This window comes from Mirounga leonina, unplaced genomic scaffold (assembly GCF_011800145.1).
Source record: "Mirounga leonina isolate KUSES-001 unplaced genomic scaffold, KU_Mleo_1.0 Mir_114, whole genome shotgun sequence".
Classification (NCBI taxonomy): domain Eukaryota; kingdom Metazoa; phylum Chordata; class Mammalia; order Carnivora; family Phocidae; genus Mirounga; species Mirounga leonina.
Window position 1 is genome coordinate 41,844,872 of NW_023270265.1, and position 27,036 is coordinate 41,871,907.

The 27,036-nt window shown below is 38.7% G+C and overlaps 1 protein-coding gene across 1 annotated transcript in view; it reads right to left on the bottom strand.

Moving 5' to 3' along the window:
• Positions 1-3,966: 3,966 nt before the first annotated feature.
• Positions 3,967-27,036, bottom strand: part of CACUL1 (CDK2 associated cullin domain 1) — an 81,375-nt gene continuing 58,305 nt past the window's right edge. The window contains exons 6-9 of the mRNA XM_035030018.1: positions 18,698-18,787; positions 15,586-15,724; positions 9,348-9,391; positions 3,967-8,919 (exon numbers count right to left, since the gene is read on the bottom strand). Of these exons, the coding sequence (XP_034885909.1) occupies positions 8,879-8,919; positions 9,348-9,391; positions 15,586-15,724; positions 18,698-18,787 (314 nt within the window). The 3' untranslated portion in view covers positions 3,967-8,878. The remainder of the gene's footprint in view (positions 8,920-9,347; positions 9,392-15,585; positions 15,725-18,697; positions 18,788-27,036) is intronic.

Genomic DNA, 27,036 nt, shown 5'->3' on the forward strand with positions numbered 1-27,036 from the left:
TCTGATGGGAATAAATTTAATTTTTTCTACTTAAACCAGCACCTTTTACTGAGTAATCCATCATGGTCAGAATTATTTCAAAAAGCCACCTTTAATGTACTCTAAATTCTTAAAAGCATTTGGGTCTATTTTTAAAACTACTTTCCACTGAATGGTCCATTTTTATAAGTGTAAAAATTTAATTGCACTTTAAAGAAAAAAAATTTTTTTTGGTACAGCAAGTTCCCTTTTTTCTCCCTGTAAGGTGAAGATCCTCTTATTTTCATCTGTTATACTTCCATATGAATTTTTAATTTGTATTAAAAATAAATACTCTATGGCATTTGGATTGACTTTGCACCGAATATACACACCAACTCAAGAACTGACATATTTACAACGGTCAAAATGTTCCTATTATCAAGAGCTTATAAGCCCGTGTTCCTCTCTGCTTTCCTTCCACCCCATCCCTAAGGACACCGTGATCTTACATGTTGTTAGTCTTCCTTTTCTTTAGTTTTACTACTCATGAATCATTCTGACTTCTTTAACTCATGATTTCTGAGATTCATGACGTGCAAAGCTCCACACTACACTTACTGCTCTCCAGAATTCCATTGCACTGTGGATGGGCATTTGGCTTTCTTCTTCCTTCTTTTTATTATAAGCAACGATGTTGCGACCACTCCTGTGGGTTTCCTGGGTGTATGCACCCACACAGGAGTTTCTCTGAGCGTAAATCATTGCCTGTAAGATAGATCTGTGGTCAACTAGATAATACTGTTTTCCAAAGTGATAGTACTGACTTACATGCCAACAGCAGCAGATGAAAAAGACCCTGCAGTCATAATCTCTCCAACTGTTGGTATTTTCTGATTTTTTAGTGGCTGCCAATTTGGTGGCCAGGAAATGATAATAATGGGTTCATTTCCTGATGACTAATCAAGTTAGCCATCTTTTCAGGTTTATGGGTCATTTCTGTTCCTTCTGTGAAATGCTTGCATCTTTGCCCATTTCTCTTCTTTTTGTTACTGATTTGCATGCAGATAGCTCTTTAACAAGTTAGGTATGTTACGAGTATCTGTATCGTATTCCACTTTGGGAATAATTATTTTTTTCACTCTGTGGAATGTTCAGTAAACAAAAGTACTCTATCAGTGTAGTCAAATTATTCATCTTTCAATGTTTTGCACCTCCTCCTTTGTTTACAAAAGCCTTCCCTTCCCAAAAGTCATAAAAATATTCTTCTATATTGTCTTTTATAGTTTTAACTTTCCTATGTGAACCTTTAATCCACCTGGGATTGCTTTTTGCGCCTGATGCAAGGCAAGGTCCAAGTCACTTTTCTTTCTTTGTGAAAAATTACTGAAACCCCGTTTATAAATAATCCATCCTCCTCCCCAAGGTCTACGACGACTGCCCTTTTAAAAATTAAGTTCTCGTACTAATTGGGTCAGTTTCTGAACAATTCATCCTTGTCTGTTCATCTACTCGTAATCTCTGTACCAATTCCACATTGTTTTAATCACTACATTTTACAGTAAGTTTTTTGTTGTTGCTTCTTGAGATGTCTGAGTAATGGTTTCTGGGTTTTTTTCATTTTAGAGTAAGTTTTAAAATCTGGTCATGCTAGTTCCCCTCACACTTCATTCTTTTTAAATAGTGTTTTGAATACCCTTGGCCCTTTGCTCTTCCATTTACATTTTGGGATCAGCTTGTCAAGTACTACAGTGAAAATCCCTGGGACTTTTTGCTGGCATTGCATTAATCTATTAACCAATTTGGACAAAGAGTTGAGACCGAGATGATCTTCTCCATTACAGTCTCTCCATTTATTTAGGTCAATAAAGGTGTTTGGTTTTTTTAAATCATTTTCTCATTAAAAGGCTTACACAGCTCTTAAGATTTATTCTTACATACTTTATATTGTTTTGTTCCTACTGTAAATTTTATTTCTCATTACATTTGAATTTTTAAGACATTACAGCTTGTAGCTGGATGCATGGAAATGTAATTGACATCTCATATTGATTTTGTTCCAGGGACCTTGATAAACTCGTAAGTCTTTTTTTTTTTTTTAAGATTTTATTTATTTATTTGACAGAGAGAGACACAGCGAGAGAGGGAACACAAGCAGGGGGAGTGGGAGAGGGAGAAGCAGACTCTCCGCTGAGCGGGGAGCCCGACATGGGGCTCGATCCCAGGACCCTAGGATCATGACCTGAGCCGAAAGCAGATGCTTAACGACTGAGCCACCCAGGAGCCCCAATAAACTCTTAAGTCTTTTAATTTGCCTTGTAGACTCTGGATTTTCACAGACAATCTGATCATATTTTAGTTCATTAACAGATAAGTCACACTGATTGATTTTCTAATATTAACCAATTTGCTTCCTGGGATAAATCCAATGTGGTCATCATTCCTTATATTTTAAATACAATGTTAGATTTGTTTTGCAAAAAATGCCTATTTTCGGGGCACCCGGGTGGCTCAGTCATTAATCATCTGCCTTCAGCTTAGGTCATGATCCCAGGGTCCTAGGATTGAGCCCCGCATCAGGCTCCCTGCTCCACGGGAGGCCTGCTTCTCCCTCTCCCACTCCCCCTGCTTGTGTTCCTGCTCTCGCTATCTCTCCGTCAAATAAATAAATAAAATCTTAAAAAAAAAAAAAAGCCTATTTTCTTATTGGAAGGTGCAGGGAGATTTTATGTATCTCCATCAGGTCTAATTTATTAGTTGTGTTATTTAAATCTTCCATGCCCTTCATCATCACGATCTTGTCTTCTTCATGATCTATTAATTAATCAGGGAGGTATGTTTAAAATGCCCATTATATTGGTAGATTAACCTATTTCTCTTTGTAGTTGTAGCCATTTTTTTTAATACATGTTTTGAGATACATGATTAGTCACTTAAGGTGCATAATTAAGAAGTTTAGAATTGTTCTATACTTCTGACCAATGAAACCCAATGCCCGAGGCAGAGGCTCTGTCATGAGTAATCTGGGGAGGAAAAAGGGCTTAATATGGAGAGACTAAGGTTGAGAAAAATAACCTTACCCAAGAACACACAACTCAATTAAGCTAAGACAGACTTTTGCTCTCAGATTATCTGTATGATATTCCTTCTACCAAACCATGTTCTTTGAAATCCAGAATGTTTTGGAATTTTAGATTATGAAGACATAAGCCAATAGAGGAAATAAATTAAACACACATCAACACACACACACAAAGAACTACTCTAGTAGAAAAGTTTTATGCTCAGTAAAAAAAAAAAAAAAAAAAAAAAAAATCTGCTAAAAGAAGGGAGAGGATTTAAATAACTCCCTATGTGGCTGAAACAAAGAAAAAGCTGAAGGAGGAAACTGTCAGGTGATTTCAATGCAGAGAAAAAGATAGTCATGGAATCCTGCTGTGTGCGGTAATCAAAAAGAAGGTACCAGTACAACACAGCTTAGGTTTTAAAAAAGAGGAGGATGACAACTGGCATTCTGAGAACACAGCAGGAAGGACACTTGAAAAGAGAAAGCAAGAGGAACTAAAACTATAAAGTGAGATTTCAAAAAACCTAGTGGATAATTATTAATTTCATAGCAAGAAACCACAAAGGGTTATTTTTTTTAAAAGTGTGGTATCATCAATGCAAAAAACCACAAGTCAGAAACTTTTGATAAAGGTCCACAATGTGCCAGTGTTTAAAGAAGAAAAACGACATATATACATGTACATATGTATACATACTACATACATATGCAGAGCAACTAAATGTATATAATTAAATACACACACCACACTGTTTTTTTTTAATCACTGGTACAAAGGTCAAGATGGACACTCACCCTGCCAGCTGATTAACCAGTTGACAGAACAGGCAATGTGCTGAGGATGGTTATTATTTAGGAGGCATTATGAATATACTGTAAGCAAAATCATATGTTCTGTATAACAAGTTCCCGTGAACCAAGTATCAACATAACAAGCCAAGGACATCTGTACAAGATTTATTTCATTAACCACAATGTTTTCGAGTGATGGTATACACCCTAATACAGAAGGAGTGAATCCAAATCCATCAAGAGTTAAAGGTCAGAGCCAAAGTCAGTGGCTTTAATCCCCAATCAATAAGAGTTTCCTCCACCATTTTGTTTTCCTTGGATTGATAAAAGAGATGGTGTACAGAACACTCTGTTCTAAGCTCCACCATGCTTTCCAACAAATAAGCACTACCAGGGACTAGACTTCACTGCTTCATCCTTGCTCTAGCTGTGCTGGTGGGTGGCAAGGGCCTCTTGTCTGCATTTGACCTCCTATTTATTCATAAGCATTCCTGTTTCCAGTCATAACTCCCCACAACTTCACATTTGAATAATTTCTCCTGAATCGCATGGTCGTAATATTGACAACCAGGGCTAATGAGAGCGATTAAATTGCCATCTGTTTAACAAAACATACCCTTCTAAGAGAATATCCACAGTCTTATTGCATTTAGTACATCGTCACCACATTGAAATGACATGTTAGAATCAATACAAAATACTTATTTTTTTCCAAACCACAAAATTTACCCCAGAGCCACACTATAAATTTCCTAGAATTATAAACCATTAACATTTTTCTAAACAATGCAGTCCAACCAGAAATGAAGATAATTTTTGACCAGCAGGGGTACAATGTATACTGAGGTCCTATAAGAATGTACCTCTGATGAGGATTTTCTCTAATGCTCCCACAGCCACACCATCAACATCAGCAGAAATAGTGTATGTACTTGTGCTACTCGGCTCTGGAAAGAAGTTCAAAATAGGGTCTTGGCCAGGGGAGGAGGGAAAGTGTCAGTGACCTAGTTCATCAAAACTAAGGGGACAAAACAGGTATCATTACCCTTGAAAAAGAACAGGGGTCCTTTAATCGATTCTGGTGGCCAGAAACTAGGGCAAATTTCCACAAGGCAATGAAAGTAACAAGAAAAGCCATTTCTCCAAGAACTCCTATTTTAACTTCTGATAAACGTGAACTTCATCTTATGCAATCTTACTGAAAACTGCAACCACAACCGAAAAGGTCCTATAAACCTATTCTAGGTGTCAGTCAAGGGATTCACATTCTGATCTTACATGTTGAAGTCCCCTTAAGAGGCCTAGACCTGGAGTAAAGTAAACATAATACTCTGAAGCGCAATGAGACACCATAAAAAAAAAAAAGTCAGCTCAAAACATCCAAACTGACTGGATACCTAATGTAGGTTTTGCTAATTTTTAGTTTTAGAACTTTTTAGTATCTCAAGATTAGTGTATATTCATAAAACAATGTTCAGTTATTTTTACTAATAGCTGCTTATTAAACTGAATTTTAGCTCAAGGGCAATGCCTCTATAATAATCATGGAAATAATTAACTGCCATAAAACAGAAAAAACACAGAAGAAAATATAGCCAGTCTCAGTAAGAAAAGAAGACAAAATCTGGAAGTGCTACTCTGGAGATTAAACAGGCTTATTTAAATACTAGGATACAAGTGCTCCTGCTCACTTTATGCTGCAGAAACCAATCGTGTTTGCTAGATCACCATGACCTTTGCCAGTACGTGTGCACAGACCACCACTCTGAAGCTCTCCTTTTGTGCTGAAAAACGTTCAAGTCCCTTGTTCGGTCAGTAACGAATATTGCAAGGCGATGCACGTGCAAACTCTTCCTGAGGAATTCTTCATGTGTGCAAATTTGCAACCCGACAGAAAGCACGGCGTCTGCAGCCACGGCATCTGCACTCCAGGGGAGTGTGGCTTACGTGGCTGGGGCACTGGAGACGCGCACAGCAATGCCAGGGGCGCCCATTCTCCTGATGTCTCACTTAACGCTCAGTTTCCATCCTATACCCCAAAGAAAGGGAGAGGAACTGCCTCAAACTTGTAGTAGGGACAGGAAAAAAAAAATAACTTTCCCACAAAATTTAATAACGCACAACTCATGCATCCAGGTTTGTGTTTCTTCTAAATCTACCTAAGAACTACTAGATTAAGAGTCACACTCTATGAAGTTTTGCCTTCCGCCCCACAGAAAACAAAGCAGTAGCTCCTGTCAGGTTAGGGTGCAGCTGTGACAACAGAGACCAGGAGAGGACACTGTTACTGAAGCATAAGGCCAACTTTTAAAGTAAGCACCGTCTCTCAAAACCATCGTCATTTACTTTGACGGGTCATTGTTCCAAGGTGACCGAGCTGCCTTTCTTTTGGGGAGTCTAGCTTCGGGCGGCACATACACACCAGTCGGGCTCGCCGGATCAACTACATGTAGCCTAATGAGACAATCAGTGTATAATTTTCTGTCCTCCGTGATTTGGGCCCCACAAAAGCTAGGATTTAACTGGGCTGGAAAAACTAGATACTGTACTGGCAAGAAGAATACAAGTAAACATGAGAAGAAAACACTTTCTGGCAGACCGGGCTTAGTCAATACAAAATGGAGGGCAAATCTTATTTCCTCTCATGTTGCAAACCAAGAATTTTGTTAAACCCAATTAAATAAGCAAGGTCAATTTCTACTTAAAGAAATAGGTTTTTCATCCTGCAACGTACCTCAAGGGGCCAAGGTGAGTAACAGCAAGTCACATGCACTAAGAGGACACGTGTACGATTTCTATAGTGCCTCCCACTCCCGGCTTTGCAGAACCAAGCCCTGGCCCACTGCGAGCTGCAGTCGCTGAGCAAATATTCAGAGAAACTAAATTTTGCAAACTTGGCCCACTTTTTGTTAACACATACATAATAATAATAAAAAGAAGACAATATAGAATCTTTCTCCACTAACTTAATAATGCAAAAGCTTCGGAAGATTTTAATGCCAGTTCACATCTTAATACAATGCTTTTACAGAGAAAGTTCCATTGTTGGCCAAAGAATACTCTCCCAGAAAAAGCATTTGGGCACATTATTAGGATAATGAAGAATTCATCCACATTTAAAGAATCATCCCAATTTTATTCCTTTCAGAATTATTATTAAAACCACTCAGGAGAGACGTTAGTCGCAGGTGTTATTTATAAGCCCGTAGCGAGCACTCCATGGCAAGGAGTAAATTTGGACTTCACGATGGAATGCAATTCTTCCTCGACACCACAATGTTACTGGGGTAGCAAATCAACCTGTACAGGGCACAGTGAGAGCCTGTATATATTCTTACAGTAATTCAGTGTTTATCAATACAATCTAAGATGCTCACAGAGTTAAACAAGTCCAATTCAAAGTCCTCTGCAAAATCCACAACTCTGGTTAAGTACTTAAAAAATAAATCTGACACCCTTTACGTTTACTTCTCAGAACAATAATTTTACAAATAGAGGACTTCTATTAGATGACTTCCTTGCTCCTATCATCACACTTCAAACTCTCCCATCCAGCCTGCTCCTGAAAAAAGACAAACTGAATCGGCAGAGGCAACTATATGAGAAACCTGACAATCAGAAGTGTGACACTATCCCTGATACATCTTGTTTTGCCCCAAGTTCTCTGAAGAGGTAAATATTAGTGTGACATAGCCAAACAGAATCAAGCATATGCTCAATTTAGAGTCAAGCAAAATTGGGAAGAAAAATATTTTCACCTGCCACATCTATTTGTCTTTGCCTTCCAAAAACAACTAGAATAAGCTTTGGACTCTTTTGTAAGAAACTAAACAGCACTGTGGGTGCAGGAAAAAAATAAAATACAGCTGTGTCACAGGTGGAAGGAAGCTTGAAAACAGCAGTGCTACTTCTCTATTATACTTGAATATAATGCTATAAAAGATGCAAACTGCAGACTTTTTTTTTTTAAAAAGTACCTACTCACCCATTTAAAATGAAATGGATCCGGAAGCCCACACCAATTATTATATTTGGATTTAATAACCGTATCTGCTTCCTAGAGCATCACAGTAACTAGCTGTTACCACTGGAAATTTCTCCACAATACTAAAAAGGGAGCTTTTAGTGCTAAAGTACAGCCCACCCCTACACTAGCATCATGCCAATACTCCAGCAGCTGGTGAAATCATGTGAAGTGACAGAGGGAATGGATATGTTCTACAAGAGCTGGTCCCCAACATTAACATGAATATGCCACGGTGAGGCAGGGGAAGATGTGACCAATGAGCAACACACTTCTATTTTCCCACTTACTTAGCATCCTGCTACAAAGTCACACCTGACAACGTAGTGGGTTAGTCTGTGATACCATAAACTTTTTCAGGAAGCATTTGTGAGTTGAACATCATGGTCACAGAGTTGCAAAGTGCACAAAGCTCAAGGCACACAGTAGAAAAAAGTTGTGAACTGGTGAGGGGAAAAGTTATAGCAGAAGCCAAGTTAGCATTTTCCTTTAACAAGACTTTCTAATGCTAAACAAAGACCAACTCTTTTAAAAGGGGTTTGTTTTGGTAATGGGTGAAAAACACTGTACTGTAATGATCTGCTTGATTTTAAAGCAAAAGAGATCCTGATGTGTAAAGCCAATATGCTGAAGTGCCAAGTCCACAAATGAACAAAACAAGTGCTTTAAAATTAAAAAAAAAAAAGATTCTTCTACTCTTGTATTTTTGGAGGAAGCTGCTGATGTTGGCTGCTGGATTTCCCTTAGCAATGGTCACTTTTCAAGACGTTTGTTCCTCATGGAATCTGTAGATAAACTCATTAAAAGATTGTCCCATTTCAAAATCATCCCCAAGTCTAGCAGCAACTGTTTTTTTTGTTAGTTTTTTTGTTTTTTAAAATTACAAACCAAAGTAAGAAGTCCAATATCCTCTTCCAAGAACAACTTTGTGACAGAGCTCCTGAGTGTCTGCAGGCCCCCCCGCTGTGCTCCGAATACAGTCTCTGCAGCTCCAGTGTGTCCTCTTTTCGGGAAGGAAAGTACATTCAATACATTCACTATCTGTACCCTCTGGAACTTGCACATGCTGATGAGCTGTCTGGAAAAAAAAACATTGCAACGGGAAAAAGTATGAATAGCAGACAGCATTTGATAATGGTAAGATTCTGTTTATTTAATATGTATTTCTCACCCCTCTCTCAATCCCCAAAAGGAGATTAAAAAAAAAAAAAAAAATAGCTGACTGAAGTGAAAGGGGCTGTGTCATCAGGAACTATGTCATCATCCCATTTTTAGTAGAGACTCCAGAATCTGGGAGGCTCCTGACAGCTGCTGAAAACCACTGCCACCGACTAGACTCCAGCGCTGCCACAGCTCGCAGAACAGTCTGGCATCAATCACACAGAATGCCTCGTGAGGCCACCATCAAGAACACTATGGATTTCATTATACTCACTGCACGGTCCCCACCAGGAGTGGCCTGACATAACAAAACCATCAGAAATGGTAAGGAACATCATTACTTACTATAAGCCAACTCATCCCCAGCTCTCTTCCGGGACTGGTCACCTCTGGGGATAAGAAAAGAAGGAATCAACAGAACACTCGGACATCTTCATATACCAAAACAGAAGAAATGAAAGAACAGAACTGATAACAGAAGTAAAGCAGGTATTTCAATTCTAACAACCTATCTTAAAACAGACACTAAACTTAAACAGTAGTACAGTCATATATAACATGAATATTCTTAGCTAAAAGGTGCTGCCTTTTAAATATAGAAAGCTATTAAATGAAGGAAGGGTTATCTATAAAAATGGCTTACACTGGGTTCTAGAAACAGTTCAGACTAAAAATGTCTTTGAAGATAAACCTGAATTCTGCTACCAACATCCCTAGTGACCTGGCATATATTAGGACAAATTTCAGATATGAATCCAAAATGTTCCCCCCAAACACCGCCCCCCTTTTTAAGTAGGCTCCACCCCAGTGTGGAGCCCAACATGGGGCTTGAATTCATGACCCTGAGATCAAGAGTCAGATGCTCAACCGACTGAGCCACCCAGCGCCCCTCCCCCAAAAAGCCTTATTATAAGACCAAACACTGCTTAAGGCTTTGAAAAATCTCAGAATCTTAATGTATACGAATGCCCTTCCCGCAGGTGGGAGAACACGAACCTTTCCATATATTAAGCAGTTCATCTTCAACACCTATAGAAGTTCTAGTTCCACTTTACAGATAAGGAAATAGAGGTCCTGATTAGGTCCTGTGCTGCCTGCAAATCCTAGTTTTGTCTCTCTGGTTTCTCGGACAATAATCCATACAAATAACTAAAATGCTCGAGTAATGAGTAATAACAATGGATTTGCTAGCTTTTTCTTGCTCGGTCCCTTAGTAGCATCTACACAGTTCATCTCCTCTTTACCGAAACAGTTTTGGCTCCACCCAACACCATCCCTGGCCACTGTTTCTTCTCCGTGTATATATTCCGCTTAGTCTAAGATGGCAATCATACCAGCCTGTGACTTGAAATACTATCCATATGCCAGTGACTTCCAGATTTCTGTCTCCAGCTCTCATTTCTTCCCTATACTTCAGACTTGTAGGACCAACTGTCTCATCACCACTGTCACTTGGAAGATTGATAAATACTGCCAGTTTACCATGGCCAGTGACTCCACTCCATCCCCACTCCTTCTCCAGTCTTCCTCAATAAATGGTACTACTAGCCACCCAATTAGACCTACTAGACCAAAATCCTAGCTCATTCTTGATTTCTTTCTTCCTCTCACTCCAGAGCACTCTGTAGCAAAACATAATCCAAAATCAAACACTTCCCATCAACTCCCTGGCTACACTCCCAACCCACGCCACTATTATCTCTCCCCCACGCAATCTCCAAGAGTCTTATTATTAGTCCAGACCAGAGCCAGAGCAATCTTATGTAAAAGCATAAATTAAATTATTTCATGCCTCTGATTAAAGCCCTTCAGTGGCTTTCCATCACAGTTAAGAATCAATTCAAATTCATTTCCCAGTCCTATGAGACATGGCTCTTGCCTACCTCCCCACCCTCATCTTCCACCTCTGCTCACTGTACGTCAGCCATGCTGGCTTTCCTTCTTCCCTGGCACACGCTAGCACTTTCAGACTTCCCATCTTCTTTGCCTGCAGCACGCCTGCCACCAGTTAGCCATGTGGCTGTCTCCTTATCACCTATGTACGTCCTCACTGGAATGTCTCCCCCTCGGAAGGCATGTCATCTCCAGTTAGCTGGACCAGCCCTTCACACATGCCCTGTCATTCACTCCCTCTTTATCCCACGCTCTGTCTCAATTTCTTCACAGCACTTTTTATTATTTGAAATAATTTGCTTACACGTTTGTTGTTTGTCTACCCAACATTAGAGCATAAGCTCCATAAAAACAGGAACTTGTTTACCCAGTACCTAGAACAGTGTCTAGCAGAAAATAAATATTTGCTGAATTAACAAATCAGTGAATAATTGATAAATGGCCTCTAGAGACAGACTATGAAGATGCTAGCCCAAGTAATTATTTCATGCGTCAGAGTGATCTTCTAGATTAGCAGTTTCCCTCTCCCTTTCTCTGGCTGTGCTTAAGACCAGAACAGAAACCTCTTGCTGGGCGAGGTGAGGCGTCTCAATGACCAGGCAGGAAGAGAAGATGCCAAATGGCCTCTGAAGGGTTATTCTCTAGGTTGGGCATTTAGAGAAAAACATGCACCACATTTAGCATGAACCAGCCTTAGACAGCCTACAGAGCTCCTAACACCTGTGTCCTAATGCCCTTTTTAAATACCTCCTGTTAACACTATGCCTACAAAGCCAGTTGGTATCTTATATTATTATTTACACTTATGTATTACCTTACATGAGTACCATCACAGTAACAGTCATCAAATATTCTGAAACAAGTAAGTTAATGCTGAAAAGGAAGACACAGAATTTTATATCCAGAACCTCAACTTCTATAGATAACCTTCATTCCCAGCCCTGAAAGGTTAAATAAAAACTGAACATGCAAAAATAATAGGAGAAAAATATAGATATGAAAACAACGGAAGGCAGAGAGAGAATGTAGATGTGATCTACGCAAGAGGCTGCCAAAGATACCACCTAATGCCCCACATCTGGAAAGCTATGGCTACCCTCAAAACCAGACCCCTGTTACTACTAAATGAAAAAGTGCCAATTTTAGAGTGCCCTCTCAGCTAAAACATCAACAATACCCCTACAAGGTACCATTTTGTTCCAGAAATCCAAGTAACAATTACTCTGCAAAGTACTTGCCTTTAAAAGCTATTTGGTACAAGCTTTGAAGAGGCCCAATAGGCTGGTTTGAAAGAATGTTCCATCTGCGGGCATGCACGTTAGAAGTTCCCAAACAAGCTTCCCTCCATAATGTAATCTCAGACACCAACCTGCCCTCCCCCTCCCTCCAATAATCAATTCAATTACACAGATAACTGATAAAAACAAAATGTTGCTCTTAGCTTGTATGTTAATTCTAGCTTACAAACAAGTGTATTTCCATGTATCTAAAGATGCTGCACATAAACTCCAGCTCAAATGAGAAATACCCATTAACTATAATTGAGGATATATTTGACAACATTCACAACACTTCAAAACACTTTGAAGACATTCTGTGCCATCTACATCAAAGCTGGGTGCTGCCTTGCAGGACCATACCACGTAAACAAAACACAGTCCTAAATGAAAAAATAGTTTGCAAAGCTGAACAGGAATCACGTGACTGGTTAGGCATAAACCATAAAATGACTGCTCAATCGGAACAGCCAGTAACAGAATTCTTGCTGGATAACCTGTACTATATTCTCAAGGTTTTCTGCACCAGTGGACACCATTTCTTCCAAAACAATCCTAGTCAAATAATGATCAAAGGCAGCATGAGGTCTGCCAGGGCAGAATGTGGAAGGCCCGTACACAAGAGCTGGAAGCATAGGCAGACTTTCTCTCAGCTGCTAAGTATATGACGGATGCACATCCTTTCCGACGGGTCTGGGCCAGCTCAGCAGTGGACTGCAGGAAGCCCGAGAATGCAGGTTAGGCAGGACCTACAATGCGCCAAGTACCCACCAGAATAATTTGTAAGGCAGACTTTAATTCTCATATTTATGTATAATATGTTGTTAATTCTAGAAATGGCCCTATTTGGCTTGTACAACAAAAGAGTTTAATTGTATCACCTCTTGGAATACTAACATTTAAATGCAGCCCTGCACCCTGGTATCTTCTTTCAGTTCCAAAATTAGGATTAGGAAAATATCTCTGGATATGTTTACATATTTCTACACACTGTTGTGGAAGGTGAGTTCAAGGTGTTCAGAGAAATCCATAAGAGCTATCTTAATACATTGCTTCATAGAAATAAAAGTTTTCAGAAGCTTGTTTATTTTTTAAAGGTATCAATAAACTCACCTCTAAAATTAAAAGCAAACATTCAAATAAAAACATGAATCAAAGCATAAAAGACTTCAATATTATGGTAAGCCTAGAGAAAACCATAAAAGGCAGACTCAGATTATTTTGCATTTACTTAATTTAAGAAAAAACTTTTAACTGTAATTCAAAACCCATAAGCCATAAAGAAAAAACCTGACAAAGTTACACAAAAATAAAAAACTTCTGCATGACTTAAAATAAAACAAAAAACCACCATAAGCAAAGTCACAAACTGCAAAAATCAACTGACTTATCTTGGGCAGAAAATCAATCTCTTCAACATAGAAAGAGCTCCTAGAATTCAAGGAAGAAAGGCTAACAAATAGAAAAGTGAGCAAAAGGCATAAACAGGCCATTTACAGGAAAAGAAATACAAACCTGGTAATATTCTCAGCCTCACTCTTAGTAAGAGAAATGCAAATTAAAACAATTTTTCTGAGTAATTATTTTTCACCTGCCAGACAAGTGAAAATCCAAAAGCCTATCTATGAGCAAGGCCATGAAGAAGAGGACTTTTCAAACTGTGCTGGTGGATATGCAAAATGGCACAATCCCCCATGAAAGGCAATTTGGCGATATTAATCAAAGTTACAACTGACTGACTCTTGACCCAGCAATCCCACTTATCGGAATTTACCCTCCATATACACCTGCAACAGGTACACAATTACGCATGTACAAGCGTATTCATCACAGCATTCTCTATCACAGCAAGACTGGAAATCATTCCAATTGCCATCCACAGGGGACTGGTTAAACAAGTTCTATCTACACAACAGAACAGGTAAGAAAGGAGAAAAAGTAAAAAAACTCATATATTGTGTTTGTGTTTGCTTGTATCTGTATATTAAAAGAAGCGCTGAAAGGAATCATAAGGAACTAATAAAATGGTCACCTAAAGGGGTAGGAATAGATGGGGAAACAACTAGGAGCAAAACTTCTCAATGTGTACTTTCTGTATCATCTTGACTTTTGAACCACATAAATATAATAGCTCTTCAAAAATGAATAAGTAAAATTACCACAGCATTAAACAGGCTCATTCTGTATATGAAAATAATACCGCTATTAGAAATATTATAATTAATGTCAGAAAACACCTGACCACCGGACTTCAGGGAGGAAAATCAGCTGCCTACATTCCAGCATTTTCTATGGTCTTGCCTTCCCTTAACTTGACCCAAGAAAGTCAGGTCTACCAGACCTACCTACACAGCTTCCATGAGCCTTTCCCATGTGAGCTGCCAGTGAGTGGGCAAACGACCAGTGGATTAGTCAGTGCCCCCACGTCCACAGGAATACAGATGGCACCAGGACAAAAGGGGAATAAATACCAATGCATGAGGCTGCAAAGAACAGATTTTCTGCTTTCTTTCCTAATCTGTGCTGAGACTAGAGACAGTAAAAACCATCTTGATCAAGACTGGTATTCTGAGATGTAGCTTGGCCTCAGAACCTATAAAAGAGAATGTCCATCCCCAGCCCTAGTCAGATAAACGAGTCAATATTCAACCTACTATTTATGATCACAACTATACCTCAGGGAGAAACCTAGGTGTCTAACCTTCCATAACTTTCTTCCTTTAATGTCAGGAATTCAAATAAGAGAAGATATATAAAAGTGCTACCTTACTGCACCCTTCAATGATTTGGTGATGCAACGAGGTGTTTTCCCATAATCTATTTCGGTTGAAAATATGCACTTTGCAAGATTTTCTGGGATACAGCTAAGATCCTGAATTCCAAATTTTAGAAAAATCAGCCACATGTATGTATCAAACCCAAGGAAGGCAAATTTTCTGGATACATATAAAGAGATATCCTACTTTTTAAGAAGAAACAAGTAGAATTTAGAGCAGAAGTAAAAATACGAAAACCAGAATTGAAAAGCCATTTTACTGGTTTAGTCATAAACTAGTCATTTGCTAGTTCATTCATAAAACTACATTATAACTAATCATAACATCTCACCAGTGCTGAGAACAATGTAGAGGGTCACAACTGGAAGAGCGCTTATAGGCCTCCCAGCCTCACTGTCCCCCCAGTGAGAGCTCCTTTCTTCCAAATCCATGTTTAGTGAAGGGCAGCTTCCATCAAATCAAATCCCAGCTTCACCATTTCCACAGACAGACAGCTAACCCCCTCCCCCAGCAACATCACCTTGATTGCTCAATGGCTGTTTCCCATTCTAAGAACCCTGGCCTCCCTCCCTTGCCAAGCCAAACTGGCCGAAGGAAATGGACATATTTTCTCAAAAAGGAAAAAAAAAAACTTGCCTCGTAAAACCATTCTGTATAAGTTCTCTTTGAAGTTTCTGATCTTCAGCAGCATATTCAGAAAGTTCAGATTCCACAGCCGGAGGGAGAATGTTTGGAATAAATTTAGAAAACAGAGTTGGAGCCATCTGAACCCACTCTGTGAGGGAAGGAAAAGATTCATTAAGGAAATCATAAAGACAAATTAAATGAAAAAGGGAAAGTTTTCTTTTGTTCACAGAAAGAATATATGTATTAAACCAAACAAAGTGGGGAAAAAATTAGTGCAAGCCCATTCTGATAAGGAATATACGAACAGGTTAAATGTCCCTTCTAAAAAGAATTTATAGTACAAAGAAAGCAGATATTTTTACATTTTGCTGATAAACATTCTCTTCCCCTTATTCTGTGAATACTAAATATAAATAACATCCACCTGTATCAACGGCATGCTAAAACTAGCACTCCCCCTTCCTTGTTGCTGGTCTTAATTTAGCACTGTTAAACCCGTTAGATTCTTTTAATCCTGCCCTTTCAAATTTTCCCTTTGGAAAACATCTTGGCTGTATAGATCGAAAACCACAAAATGTCAATCTGTATTTAATCCAGTGAGCTCACACTTTAAAAACTGTAATCTGAGTAAATAATTCTAAATCTAAAAAAAAAAAAAACAAGGGGCACCTGGGTGGCTCAGTCATTAAGCATCTGCCTTTGGCTCAGGTCATGATCCCAGGGTCCTGGGATTGAGCCCCGTGTCGGGCTCCTGCTCAGTGGGAAGCCTGCTTCTCCTTCTTCCCCTCCCCCTGCTTGTGTTCCCTCTCTCACTGTGTCTCTCTGTCAAATAAATAAAACCTTAAAAACAAAACAAAACAAAAAAACAAGCCATGTTTGATGCTGTGCAGTGCTGGATGCTAGGTCAATGGTAAGTAAAAAATGTCCAACAGGAGAATAGTTAAGTTAGACATGACCAAAACAAAACAACCACAAAAAAACAGGTACCACAAAAAACAAGACCACAGCCAATCCACTCATCCCTTGTATAAACTCATAGCAAAATGTTCTCAACAGTGTCCCTCCTTCCAGCTCAACTCATATACCTTTAGAGTCTCAATATGGTGCCCTGGAGAACCACTGACCCATCAGGGAGGGGTGGCAGGAGTCAAACTTATCTGCCATTTTATGGAACTCCAGGAAATCATTAAAATAAAGATGAAGAAATCAAAGAAAAGTGTATTAAACGAAGAAGGGCAGGATAGAAGAGTTGGCACTGTGCCTAAACTAAGCTTCCTAAAGATCAGATGGAAACATACCAAAAATTCTAATAGTCATAAGAATCTCCAAGGATTAGGGTCCAGGAATTTAGTTTAAAAAACTTCCTCAGGTGATTCAGATGCATTCATCATAAGAAGATTAGTATTTGAGAACCAGTGCAGTGGACTTAACTTTTACACTTAAAATTCAACTTTTAAAATATTTTAACCTTAATCGGTCAGGTGAATAAAACTATTTCAACAAACCAGGAACAGAATGGGTACTGGCAAGACATGTAAATGTCAAAATATTTTTAATAGTATCTCAGAAAACGCCTAGTGCAGCAAAAGGTTAGTCTCTGATAAAATTCTCCTTTTCAAAAGAACAACTCTCAAAGACAGAATTCTCCTCACAAGTAGTATGAATCCTATTACAAGAGCTCAAACCTGGATAAAACAGCATTTGGATAAACGTGTATCTGTGAGTTTTTCTACCCTTAATGATTAGTTTTATTTTGCCATTTTGTTATTTATGATAAAAGCCAGAGCTGATAAAGCTGCCTACTTGGGAGACAGAATTTAGAAATGTGTTTAATACCACATTTGGATGCCTTCCAAAATAAAAGAAAAAAAAAATCACTCATAACCTAGCACTAAAAGAAAAATTCATGAGCCATTTTTATCACATTTAATAAAACGAATACAAAACTGAGAAACTAGAAACATCAGTTTATTGGACATATGTAATATTTTTGCTACTTTATAGAAGTAATTGCTAAGAAAAACTTGTTTATGAAGTTAGAGTAAGACCCAATGCAAATTTAAGTTAACATGACATCTGGATATTCTAGAAGACCCTAACTGCTTAAAGTGTAGCCTGGGAAAGAAGGTATTTCTGACATCACAGTCTACCCACAATGCCACAGTTTTTAATTGGTTTCCATTTCAGCGAACTAAATTCTGACGTATTTTTCAAATTATTTAAGCAAACAATCAAGCCATCAGTTAATTAAAATAACTACTGGACCTAACTGGATAGTAGTAAAAACAGCTAATGTTAGCCATGCTTATTATCAAGTACTATGTTAAGCTCTTTAGATAATGTTTTATTTCATTTAACCCTTATATGACAAAAGAATTCCACAAAAAAAGTACTGTCAAAAAAACATCCCTTATGTTTCTAGACGGTAGCACAATGTTCTACCCTGAGAACTTCTGCAATCTACTATGGACTTTTAAAAAATTTGCTAGACAACTGTATGACAAGTTTGAGGTTCTGGCTTACAAACAAAGATATATACAAAAACATCTTGGAATTCCTTTAAATTCACAGTGGCTTTTTTATTCTAAGATAGATGCATTAAGATAATTTACAAACCATGCCTTTGAATATAGTGATCTTTGATTTTTGGTTCTGCTTTTCTTAGTCTCTCTCTCCTCACAATACACTTATGAAATGACTGCAATTTTACCAACACTTCTAGATTCCCTGCACGTTACAAAATAGGCCTAAGAAGATGGGAGTTGTGGATGTGTATGTCTATGCATATCTGCAGTGTGGGATGCAGGTGAAGGAGAAACTCCACAACAAAAAAGACAGAAATGAATACTGGACATGAGATTCAATTTTATCCAAAACATCTGCTACAAATTATTTCTTGTATTTCCTAAACTAGTCAGTTTTCCAAGTAAGTCCTGAGTTTACATTTCACAATGATGAGTGTACTATCTATCTACTCAATTTTTTTTGGCTATAACAAATCCAAATACCATTAGGCCTCAAAAAAACACATAGACAGACACTGCCCTCTTGAATAAGGCTGGAGCTGTCATAAACAACCAAATCAACAAGTCCAACCCCAAAAGAAATGGTGACTGTTTACCTGGTCTGAGAGTGTACAGGCCTTTCACAATATTTGCCATAGTTGAAGGTGTGACCTGAAATGGTGTTGACTGGGCTTCTAAAAGTAAAGCTGAAAGAAGAGAAAATGGGTTAAAAATATGATAGAACACAATGACTCTCAAGGTTTCTCTATAATTATTTCTCCCAAAGACTAAAGGGCAAACAAGTATAAGAAAAGAACAGCCCCAGGGCGCCTGGGTGGCTCAGTTGGTTAAGCGACTGCCTTCGGCTCAGGTCATGATCCTGGAGTCTCGGGATCGAGTCCCGCATCGGGCTCCCTGCTCAGCAGGGAGTCTGCTTCTCCCTCTGACCCTCCTCCCTCTCCTGCTCTCTGTCTCTCATTCTCTCTCTCAAATAAATAAATAAAATCTTAAAAAAAAAAAAAAGAAAAGAAAAGAACAGCCCCAGAGGACAAACCAAGTCTATACGCTAAAGATTTTTTCTAAAATATCCAATGCAGTAGAGCTCAATCTAACAAGTAAACATGTGCAGGTCTGTTAAAACACTAATGGAGATGATTCAATTCATGGAAGTTCTGAAAATAAGCTTTCCAAAAGCAGTAGTGTTCATGGTACTTAGCGAGTGAGCTGAAAGTGCTTCCCATTAAGTTCATGAGTCAGAAGATTTATATTTGGAAAATAAAATGTTCTCTAACTCCCCCAACCATTCCTCTTTCCCCAAATCACCATATTTGAGGCCCTTGGGATTTTTCTGAAGACACATTATTGGTTATTTTAGTAACTACGATCGGAGTCAGAAACTCACAATCCTGAACCCTACAGGTGCATGTACTTTTTCCTTACTAAACATACAGGCAAGGGATTGCCTGGCTCATCCTCACTTTCCTGACTCTCACGACCACTTGACCCTGACTGACCATGCCAAGTCAGCTTTCTTTTAGGTTACCTTCTCCAATGAAAATTTTATTAGAACATTTTTAAATAAATAGGAATAATTCTTCTAAATAACATCATTAACAGATACGAATGTATTCCATCATTTTAGTAGATACAACAAATAATGATTCCAGTTAATTTTTAATTTCTCTCTCAAAGACCACCTGCAATTTACTACCCGCAAAACCCACAAGACCTGGCATAACTTTATGCTAAGCGAGGCTTATAAAGCTGTATAAGCTATGCCTTTTCAAAAATGAAAGCGCCTCCTCACTTGACCAGCAATGATTTTATAGTTTTCAAACATACAATGCGAGTTACACTTGAATTTATATGATGAAGGCCAGAGATGCATTTAAGTGTATCCTTCTGATTCTATCAGCAATAGACAGTGATAACTCTGAATGGCACAGATAAATTTTAAGGATGACAAATGTTAAGCACTGCAGAAAATCAAGTTTTAGGATGTAATGTTTAACAACTGCAATTCTAAATTTTAGGTTCTGGGAGTCTCTTCTACTCAAGGTTATCTCTAATTTCAACATGTGCCCCCCACACAGGCTCTATTTCTAATCATTCATTTTCCTACTTTTTGACAATCGTTTTGGCCTTCATAAGTCTTGTTCCCACTAACTCTTCATATTCAATCACACATTATGTCATCAAATATATACATTTGGAAATGAAAAATGATACATTCACAGATTAAATTATACATAAAATATATAAAAATTAACTTGGGGAGCGCCTGGGTGGCTCAGTCAGGTAAGCACCTGCCTTCGGCTCAGGTCATGATCCCAGCGTCCTGGGATCGAGTCCCACATCGGGCTTCCCTGCTCGTCGGGTAGTCTGCCTCTCCCCTTCTCCCCCACCCCCCACTCGTGCTCGCTCTTTCTCGCTATCTCTCTCTCAAATAAATAGAATCTTTTAAAAAAATAAAAAAATTAATTTGGGATGAATTAATGAAAAGAATTACATTCAGGAGGAGGAGAAAGATGGCAGAGGAGTAGGAGACCTAAATTTCATCTAGACCCAGGAATTCAGCTAGATAGGGATCAAACCATTCTGAACACCTACCAACGCAACAGGAGATCGAAGAAAAATATAGCAGCAACTCTCTGAACAGAAAAGCAACGACTTTCTGGAAGGTAGGATGTGCGGAGAAGTGAATCTGAGGCGATATTCAGGAAGATAGATGGCGGGGGAGGGGGCCTCTGTCAGCCGCTTCTGGCAAGTGATAGAGCAGCAGAGCACAAAATCGGAACTTTTAGAAGTTGGCTCTGCTGAGGGACGTCGCTCCAGTGGCTAAGAAGGGGGTGGAACCCTCACTGGGACACTGTAGTCTCAGGACCCTTGGGGTCACAGAAAGACGGGGGGGTGCCTGAGTGCGGCAGAGCTCCCAGGTATCAGAGCAGGGAAGCTGGCTGCAGAGACGGGGCCGAGGAGCGGGCTCTCAGCTCGGGGTTGCCATAAACTGTGACCCGCAGCACAGTCGGGCCACTGCTCTTCCAGCAGGGACCCAACAAGCGGCAGATCCGGGGAGACTCCCCTTCCTCCCCTGGGAGGAGCGGCACAGGAGTGCACCACAGGGATCTGCTGGGTTTGGAGACTCCAAACGGGGTCATGTGCTGGAGATGGAAATGCTCGGTCACAGGCTGGGTGAGCACAGAATGTGGCCGGAGACCGGGGAGACAGGCGTGATTGACTACTTTTCTCTGGGGGCTCACTGAAGAGTGGGGCCCCAAGCTCTCGGCTCCTAGAGGGGAAAATGGGAGGCCACCATTTTCACACTTGTCCTCCAAAGCTGTAGGGAAAGTCTGCAGGGAACAAAAGCTCCTGAGAGCAAACCCGAGCAGATTACTTAGCCCAGCCCCTGGCAAGAGCGGTGCAATTCTTCGTGGGGCAAAGACATTTGAGAACCACTGCAACAGTTCCCTCCCCCAGAAGATCAGCAAGAACAGCCAGCCAAGATCGATCAATGAGAATGGCAGAACTCCAGCACTAGGGGAATACAGCACATAGAATTCATGGCTTTTTTCCCCATGATTCTTTAGTCTTTCAAAGTTAATTTTTTTAATTTTCTTTTTTTTCTATATTTTTTTTAATTTTTCTTTTTCCCCTTTTCAACCAACATCTTATCGATCCCTTTTTTTAAAATCTTTTTTATTTTTCATTTTTAGAGTCATATTCTATCCCTTTATCTTGTAGTGAACCTTATTTTTGGTACGTATATATAAGTTGTTCTCTCTTTAAAATTTTGGGATACAGTTTCTTCTAACAGACCAAAATATACCCTAAATCTCTACTGTATGGCTTTGTTCTAGTCTCCTGCCCGATCACATTCTCTCCCCCTTCTTTTAAAAATTTCTCTTCTTTCTTTTTTCAACCAATTTCTTATCAATTCCTTTTATAAAATCTTTTATAATTTTCATCTTTACAGTCATATGCCATCCCTTCATCATATTTACCCTTACTTTTATACATATATAAGTTTTTCTTTCTTTAAAATTTTGGGAGGCAGTTTCTTCTAAAAGACCAAAATACACCCAAAATCTAGTATGTGGCACTGATCTATTCACCAGTCTGATCATATCTGATCATACCCTTTTTCTTTTTTTTTCCTTCCCTTTCTTTTACCCCAGTTTCGGGTCTCTTCTGATTTGTTTAGTGTGTATTTTTCTGAGGTCGTTGTTACCCTATTAGCATTTTGTCCTTTCATTCATCTATTCTCCTCTGGACAAAATGACAAGACGGAAAAACTCACCTCAGAAAAAAGAACAAGAGGCAGTACCAACTGCCAGGGACCTAATCAATACAGACATTAGTAAGATGTTGGAACTAGAGTTCAGAATGACGATTATAAAGACACTAGCTGGGCTTGAAAAAAAGCATGGAAGATACTAAAGGAACACTTTCTGGAGAAATAAAAGAACTAAAATCTAACCACGTCAAAATCAAAAAGGCTATTAATGAGGTGCAATAAAAAATGGAGGCTCTAACTGCTAGGATAAATGAGGCAGAAGACAGAATTAGTGATATAGAAGACCAAATGATGGAGAATAAGGAAGCTGAGAAAAAGAGAGATAAACAACTACTGGATCACAAGGGCAGAATTCGAGAGATAAGTGATACCATAAGACGAAAAAATATTAGAATAATTGGGATCCCAGAAGAAGAAAGAGAGAGAGGGGCAGAAGGTATATTGGAGCAAATTACAGCAGAGGACTTCCCTAATTTGGGGAAGGAAACAGGCATCAAAATCCAGGAGGCACAGAGAACACCCCTCAAAATCAATAAAAATAGGTCAACACCCTGACATTTAATAGTAAAACTTACAAGTGTCAGAGACAAAGAGAAAATCCTGAAAGCAGCTCGGGACAAGAGGTCTGTAACTTACAACAGTAGAACCATTAGATTGGCAACAGACCTATCCACAGAAATCTGGCAGGCCAGAAAGGACTGGCATGATATATTCAGAGCACTAAATGAGAAAAATATGGAGCCAAGAATACTATATCCAGCTAGGCTGTCATTGAAAATAGAAGGAGAAATAAAAAGGTTCCAGGACAAACAAAAACTAAAAGAATTTGCAAACACCAAACCAGCCCTACAAGAAATATTGAAAGGGGTCCTCTAAGCAAAGAGAGAGCCTAAAAGTAACATAGACCAGAAAGGAACACAGACAATATACAGTAACAGTCACCTTACAGGCAATACAATGGCACTGAATTCATATCTTTCCATAGTTACCCTGAATGTAAACGGGCTAAATGCCCCCAAACAAAAGACAAAGGGTATCAGATTGGATAAAAAGCAAGACCCATCGATATGCTGTCTGCAAGAGACTCATTTTAGACGCAAAGACACCTCCAGACTGAAAGTGAGGGGCTGGAAAATCATTTACCATGCTAATGGACATCAAAAGAAAGCTGGGGTGGCAATCCTTAATAAGAGATGAGGAAGGACACTATATCATACTTAAAGGGTCGATCCAAGAAGATCTAATAATTTTAAATATCTATGGCCCTAACACGGGAGCAGCCAATTATATAAGCCAATTAATAACAAAAGCAAAGAAACACATCGACAACAATACAATAATGGTAGGGGACTTTAACACCTCCCTCACTGAAATGGACAGATCATCTAAGCAAAAGATCAACAAGGAAATAAAGACTTTAAATGACACACTGGACCAAATGGACTTCAGAGATATATTCAGAACATTCCATCCCAAAGCAACAGAATACACATTCTTCTCTAGTGCCCATGGAACATTCTCCAGAATAGATCACATCCTGGGTCACAAATCAGGTCTCAACCGGTACCAAAAGATTCGGATCATTCCCTGTATATTTTCAGACCACAATGCTTTGAAATTAGAACTCAATCACAAGAGGAAAGTCGGAAAGAACTCAAATACATGGAGGCTAAAGAGCATCCTACTAAAGAATGAATGGGTCAACCAGGAAATTAAAGAAGAATTAAAAAAATCCATGGAAACAAATGAAAATGAAAACACACTGTTCAAAATCTTTGGGATGCAGCAAAGGCGGTCCTAAAAGGAAAGTATATAGCAATACAAGCCTTTCTCAAGAAACAAGAAAGATCTCAAATATACAACCTAACCCTACACCTAAAGGAGCCGGAGAAAGAACACCAAATAAAGCCTAAACCCAGCAGGAGAAGAGAAATAATAAAGATCAGAGCAGAAATCAATGAAATAGAAACCAAAAGAACAGTAGAACAGATCAACGAAACTAGGAGCTGGTTCTTTGAAAGAATTAATTAAGATTGATAAACCCCTGGCCAGACTTATCAAAAAGAAAAGAGAAAGGACCCAAATAAATAAAATAATGAATGAAAGAGGAGAGATTACAACCAACACCAAAGAAATACAATTATAAGAACATATTATGAGCAACTCTGCCAGCAAATTAGACAATCTGGAGGAAATGGATTCATTCCTAAGATGTATAAACTACCAAAACGGAACCAGGAAGAAATAGAAAACCTGAACAGACCCATAACCACTGAGGAAATTGAAGCAGTAATCAAAAATCTCCCAACAAACAAGAGCCCAGGGCCAGATGGTTTCCTAGGGGAATTCTACCAAACATTTAAAGAAGAATTAATACCTATTCTACTGAAACTGTTCCAAAAAACAGAAATGGAAGGAAAACTTCCAAACTCATTTATGAGGCCAGCATTACCTTGATCCCCAAATCAGACAAAGACCCCATCAAAAAGGAGAATTACAGACCAATATCCCTGATGAACATGGATGCAAAAATTCTCACCAAGATACTAGCCAACAGGATCCAACGTACATTCAAAGGATTATTCACCATGACCAAGTGGGATTTATTCCTGGGCTGCAAGGTTGGTTCAACATCCGCAAATCAATCAACGTGATACAAAACATTAACAAAAGAAAGAACAAGAATCATATGATCCTCTCAATAGATGCAGAAAAAGCATTTGACAAAGTACAGCATCCTTTCTTGATCAAAACTCTTCAGAGTATAGGGATAGAGGGTACATACCTCAATATCATAAAAGCCATCTATGAAAAACCTACAGCGAATATCATTCTCAATAGGGAAAAACTGAGAGCTTTCCCCCTAAGGTCAGGAACGCGGCAGGGATGTCCACTATCACCACTGCTATTCAACATAGTATTAGAAGTCCTAGCCACAGCAATCAGACAACAAAATGAAATAAAAGGCAACCGAAAAGGCAAAGAAGAAGTTAAACTCTCACTCTTTGCAGATGATATGATACTTTATATGGAAAACCAAAGACTCCACCCCAAAACTGCTAGAACTCATATAGGAATTCAGTAAAGTGGCAGGATATAAAATCAATGCACAGAAATCAATGGCATTCCTATACACCAACAAGACAGAAGAAAGAGAAATTAAGTTGATCCCTTTTACAATTGCACCCAAAACCATAAGATACCTAGGAATCAATCTAACCAAAGAGGCAAAAGAGGGGGAGACGAACCATGAGAGACTGTGGACTCTGAGAAACAAACTGAGGGTTCTAGAGGGGTGGGGTGTGGGGGGATGGGTTAGCCTGGTGATGGGTATTAAAGAGGGCACGTATTGACTGGAGCACTGGGTGTTATATGCAAACAATGAACCATGAACACTACATCAAATAGATAGATAGATAGATAGATAGACAAATAGATTATAAAATACAGTTTCCAAGACATGGTAAGGACTCAATAAATGAACTCAATTAAAAAAAAAAAAAAGAATTACATTCAATAACATAACAATAACAGAGTTGAGATGGCATAACAGTTCACTAAAATCCTCTCCACCTAAATTCTTTTTAGGAGAACAGTGCTTAAGAGATTTTCTAGTTGGTCTCCTCTTTTAAGGAAAAAGAAGGGAATCGGGGGGGGGGGGGGAGACAGGCGGCAGCAGCATGAGACCGAGAAGAAAATATTTTTTGAGTATTTAACAGGTGCTAGGTACTTTACAGGTTTAATTCTTTTAAACTTTAGGATTTACTTTCTCACAAGTTTATCATTTTTTTAAAACAGATAAGGAAACTGAGGCTAAAAACAAAACAATAAAAAAACACTGCATAATTCATCTGAAGTCACAGAGCTAGCAAGTGGCAGAGAGGTCTGAGAACCTGTGTTTCACTCTAAATTCTGTATTCTTTCTAGTTCACCATGACAGCACTGAAATACAGATCTTATATGTAACAGGTAACGAAGTTTCACCCATAGTAACAGTTTTCTTCCCAAAATTATAGAATTTAAAAAAAAAAAAGAATCCTCCAACAATTCCACTGATTGTTGATTTTAAGTTAACAGTTTTAAAACTAGACTAGGACCTTCCTGAACTTCCAGGACTAACCTCTTTCATTACAGTTTATGACACTGAAGTCTAGAGAGATTAAGTGCCATCCTAAAAGTCACACAGCTTCTTAATAGCTGAACTGGAGCCAGAATCAAGCTCCTCTACTCTTTCAATTATCCCTCAGAGCTACAGCCTTACCTAAGGGCTTCTCTCCTTTTCTAACTTGAAAAGTAATTCTTAAAATCAAAACTAAAATTAAAAATATTCTTGACCTTTAACAAGTTCAAACTACAAGGGTCTGAACTAAAAGGTAGAACCTAAGAATAACTGATAATCATGTAAATTTTTAAAGCCCTCTGTCAAAGTGAACTATAAATCTTCTACTGTAACTCAACATACTACATTTTCTCAAGAAACTTCTATCATTAACCAGCCCATTTCGTCACATTTGCTCAGAATCATCAATATAAAAATACTACAGATACCCTGGCTAAGGTAGATCCTAGTATTTGTTTTCAAAGTTTAATGCAAAGTAAAAATTAAATTCAAAGGAAAACAAATTTACTACCAGCCAAAAGTAAAAGCTTTTTTATTCTATA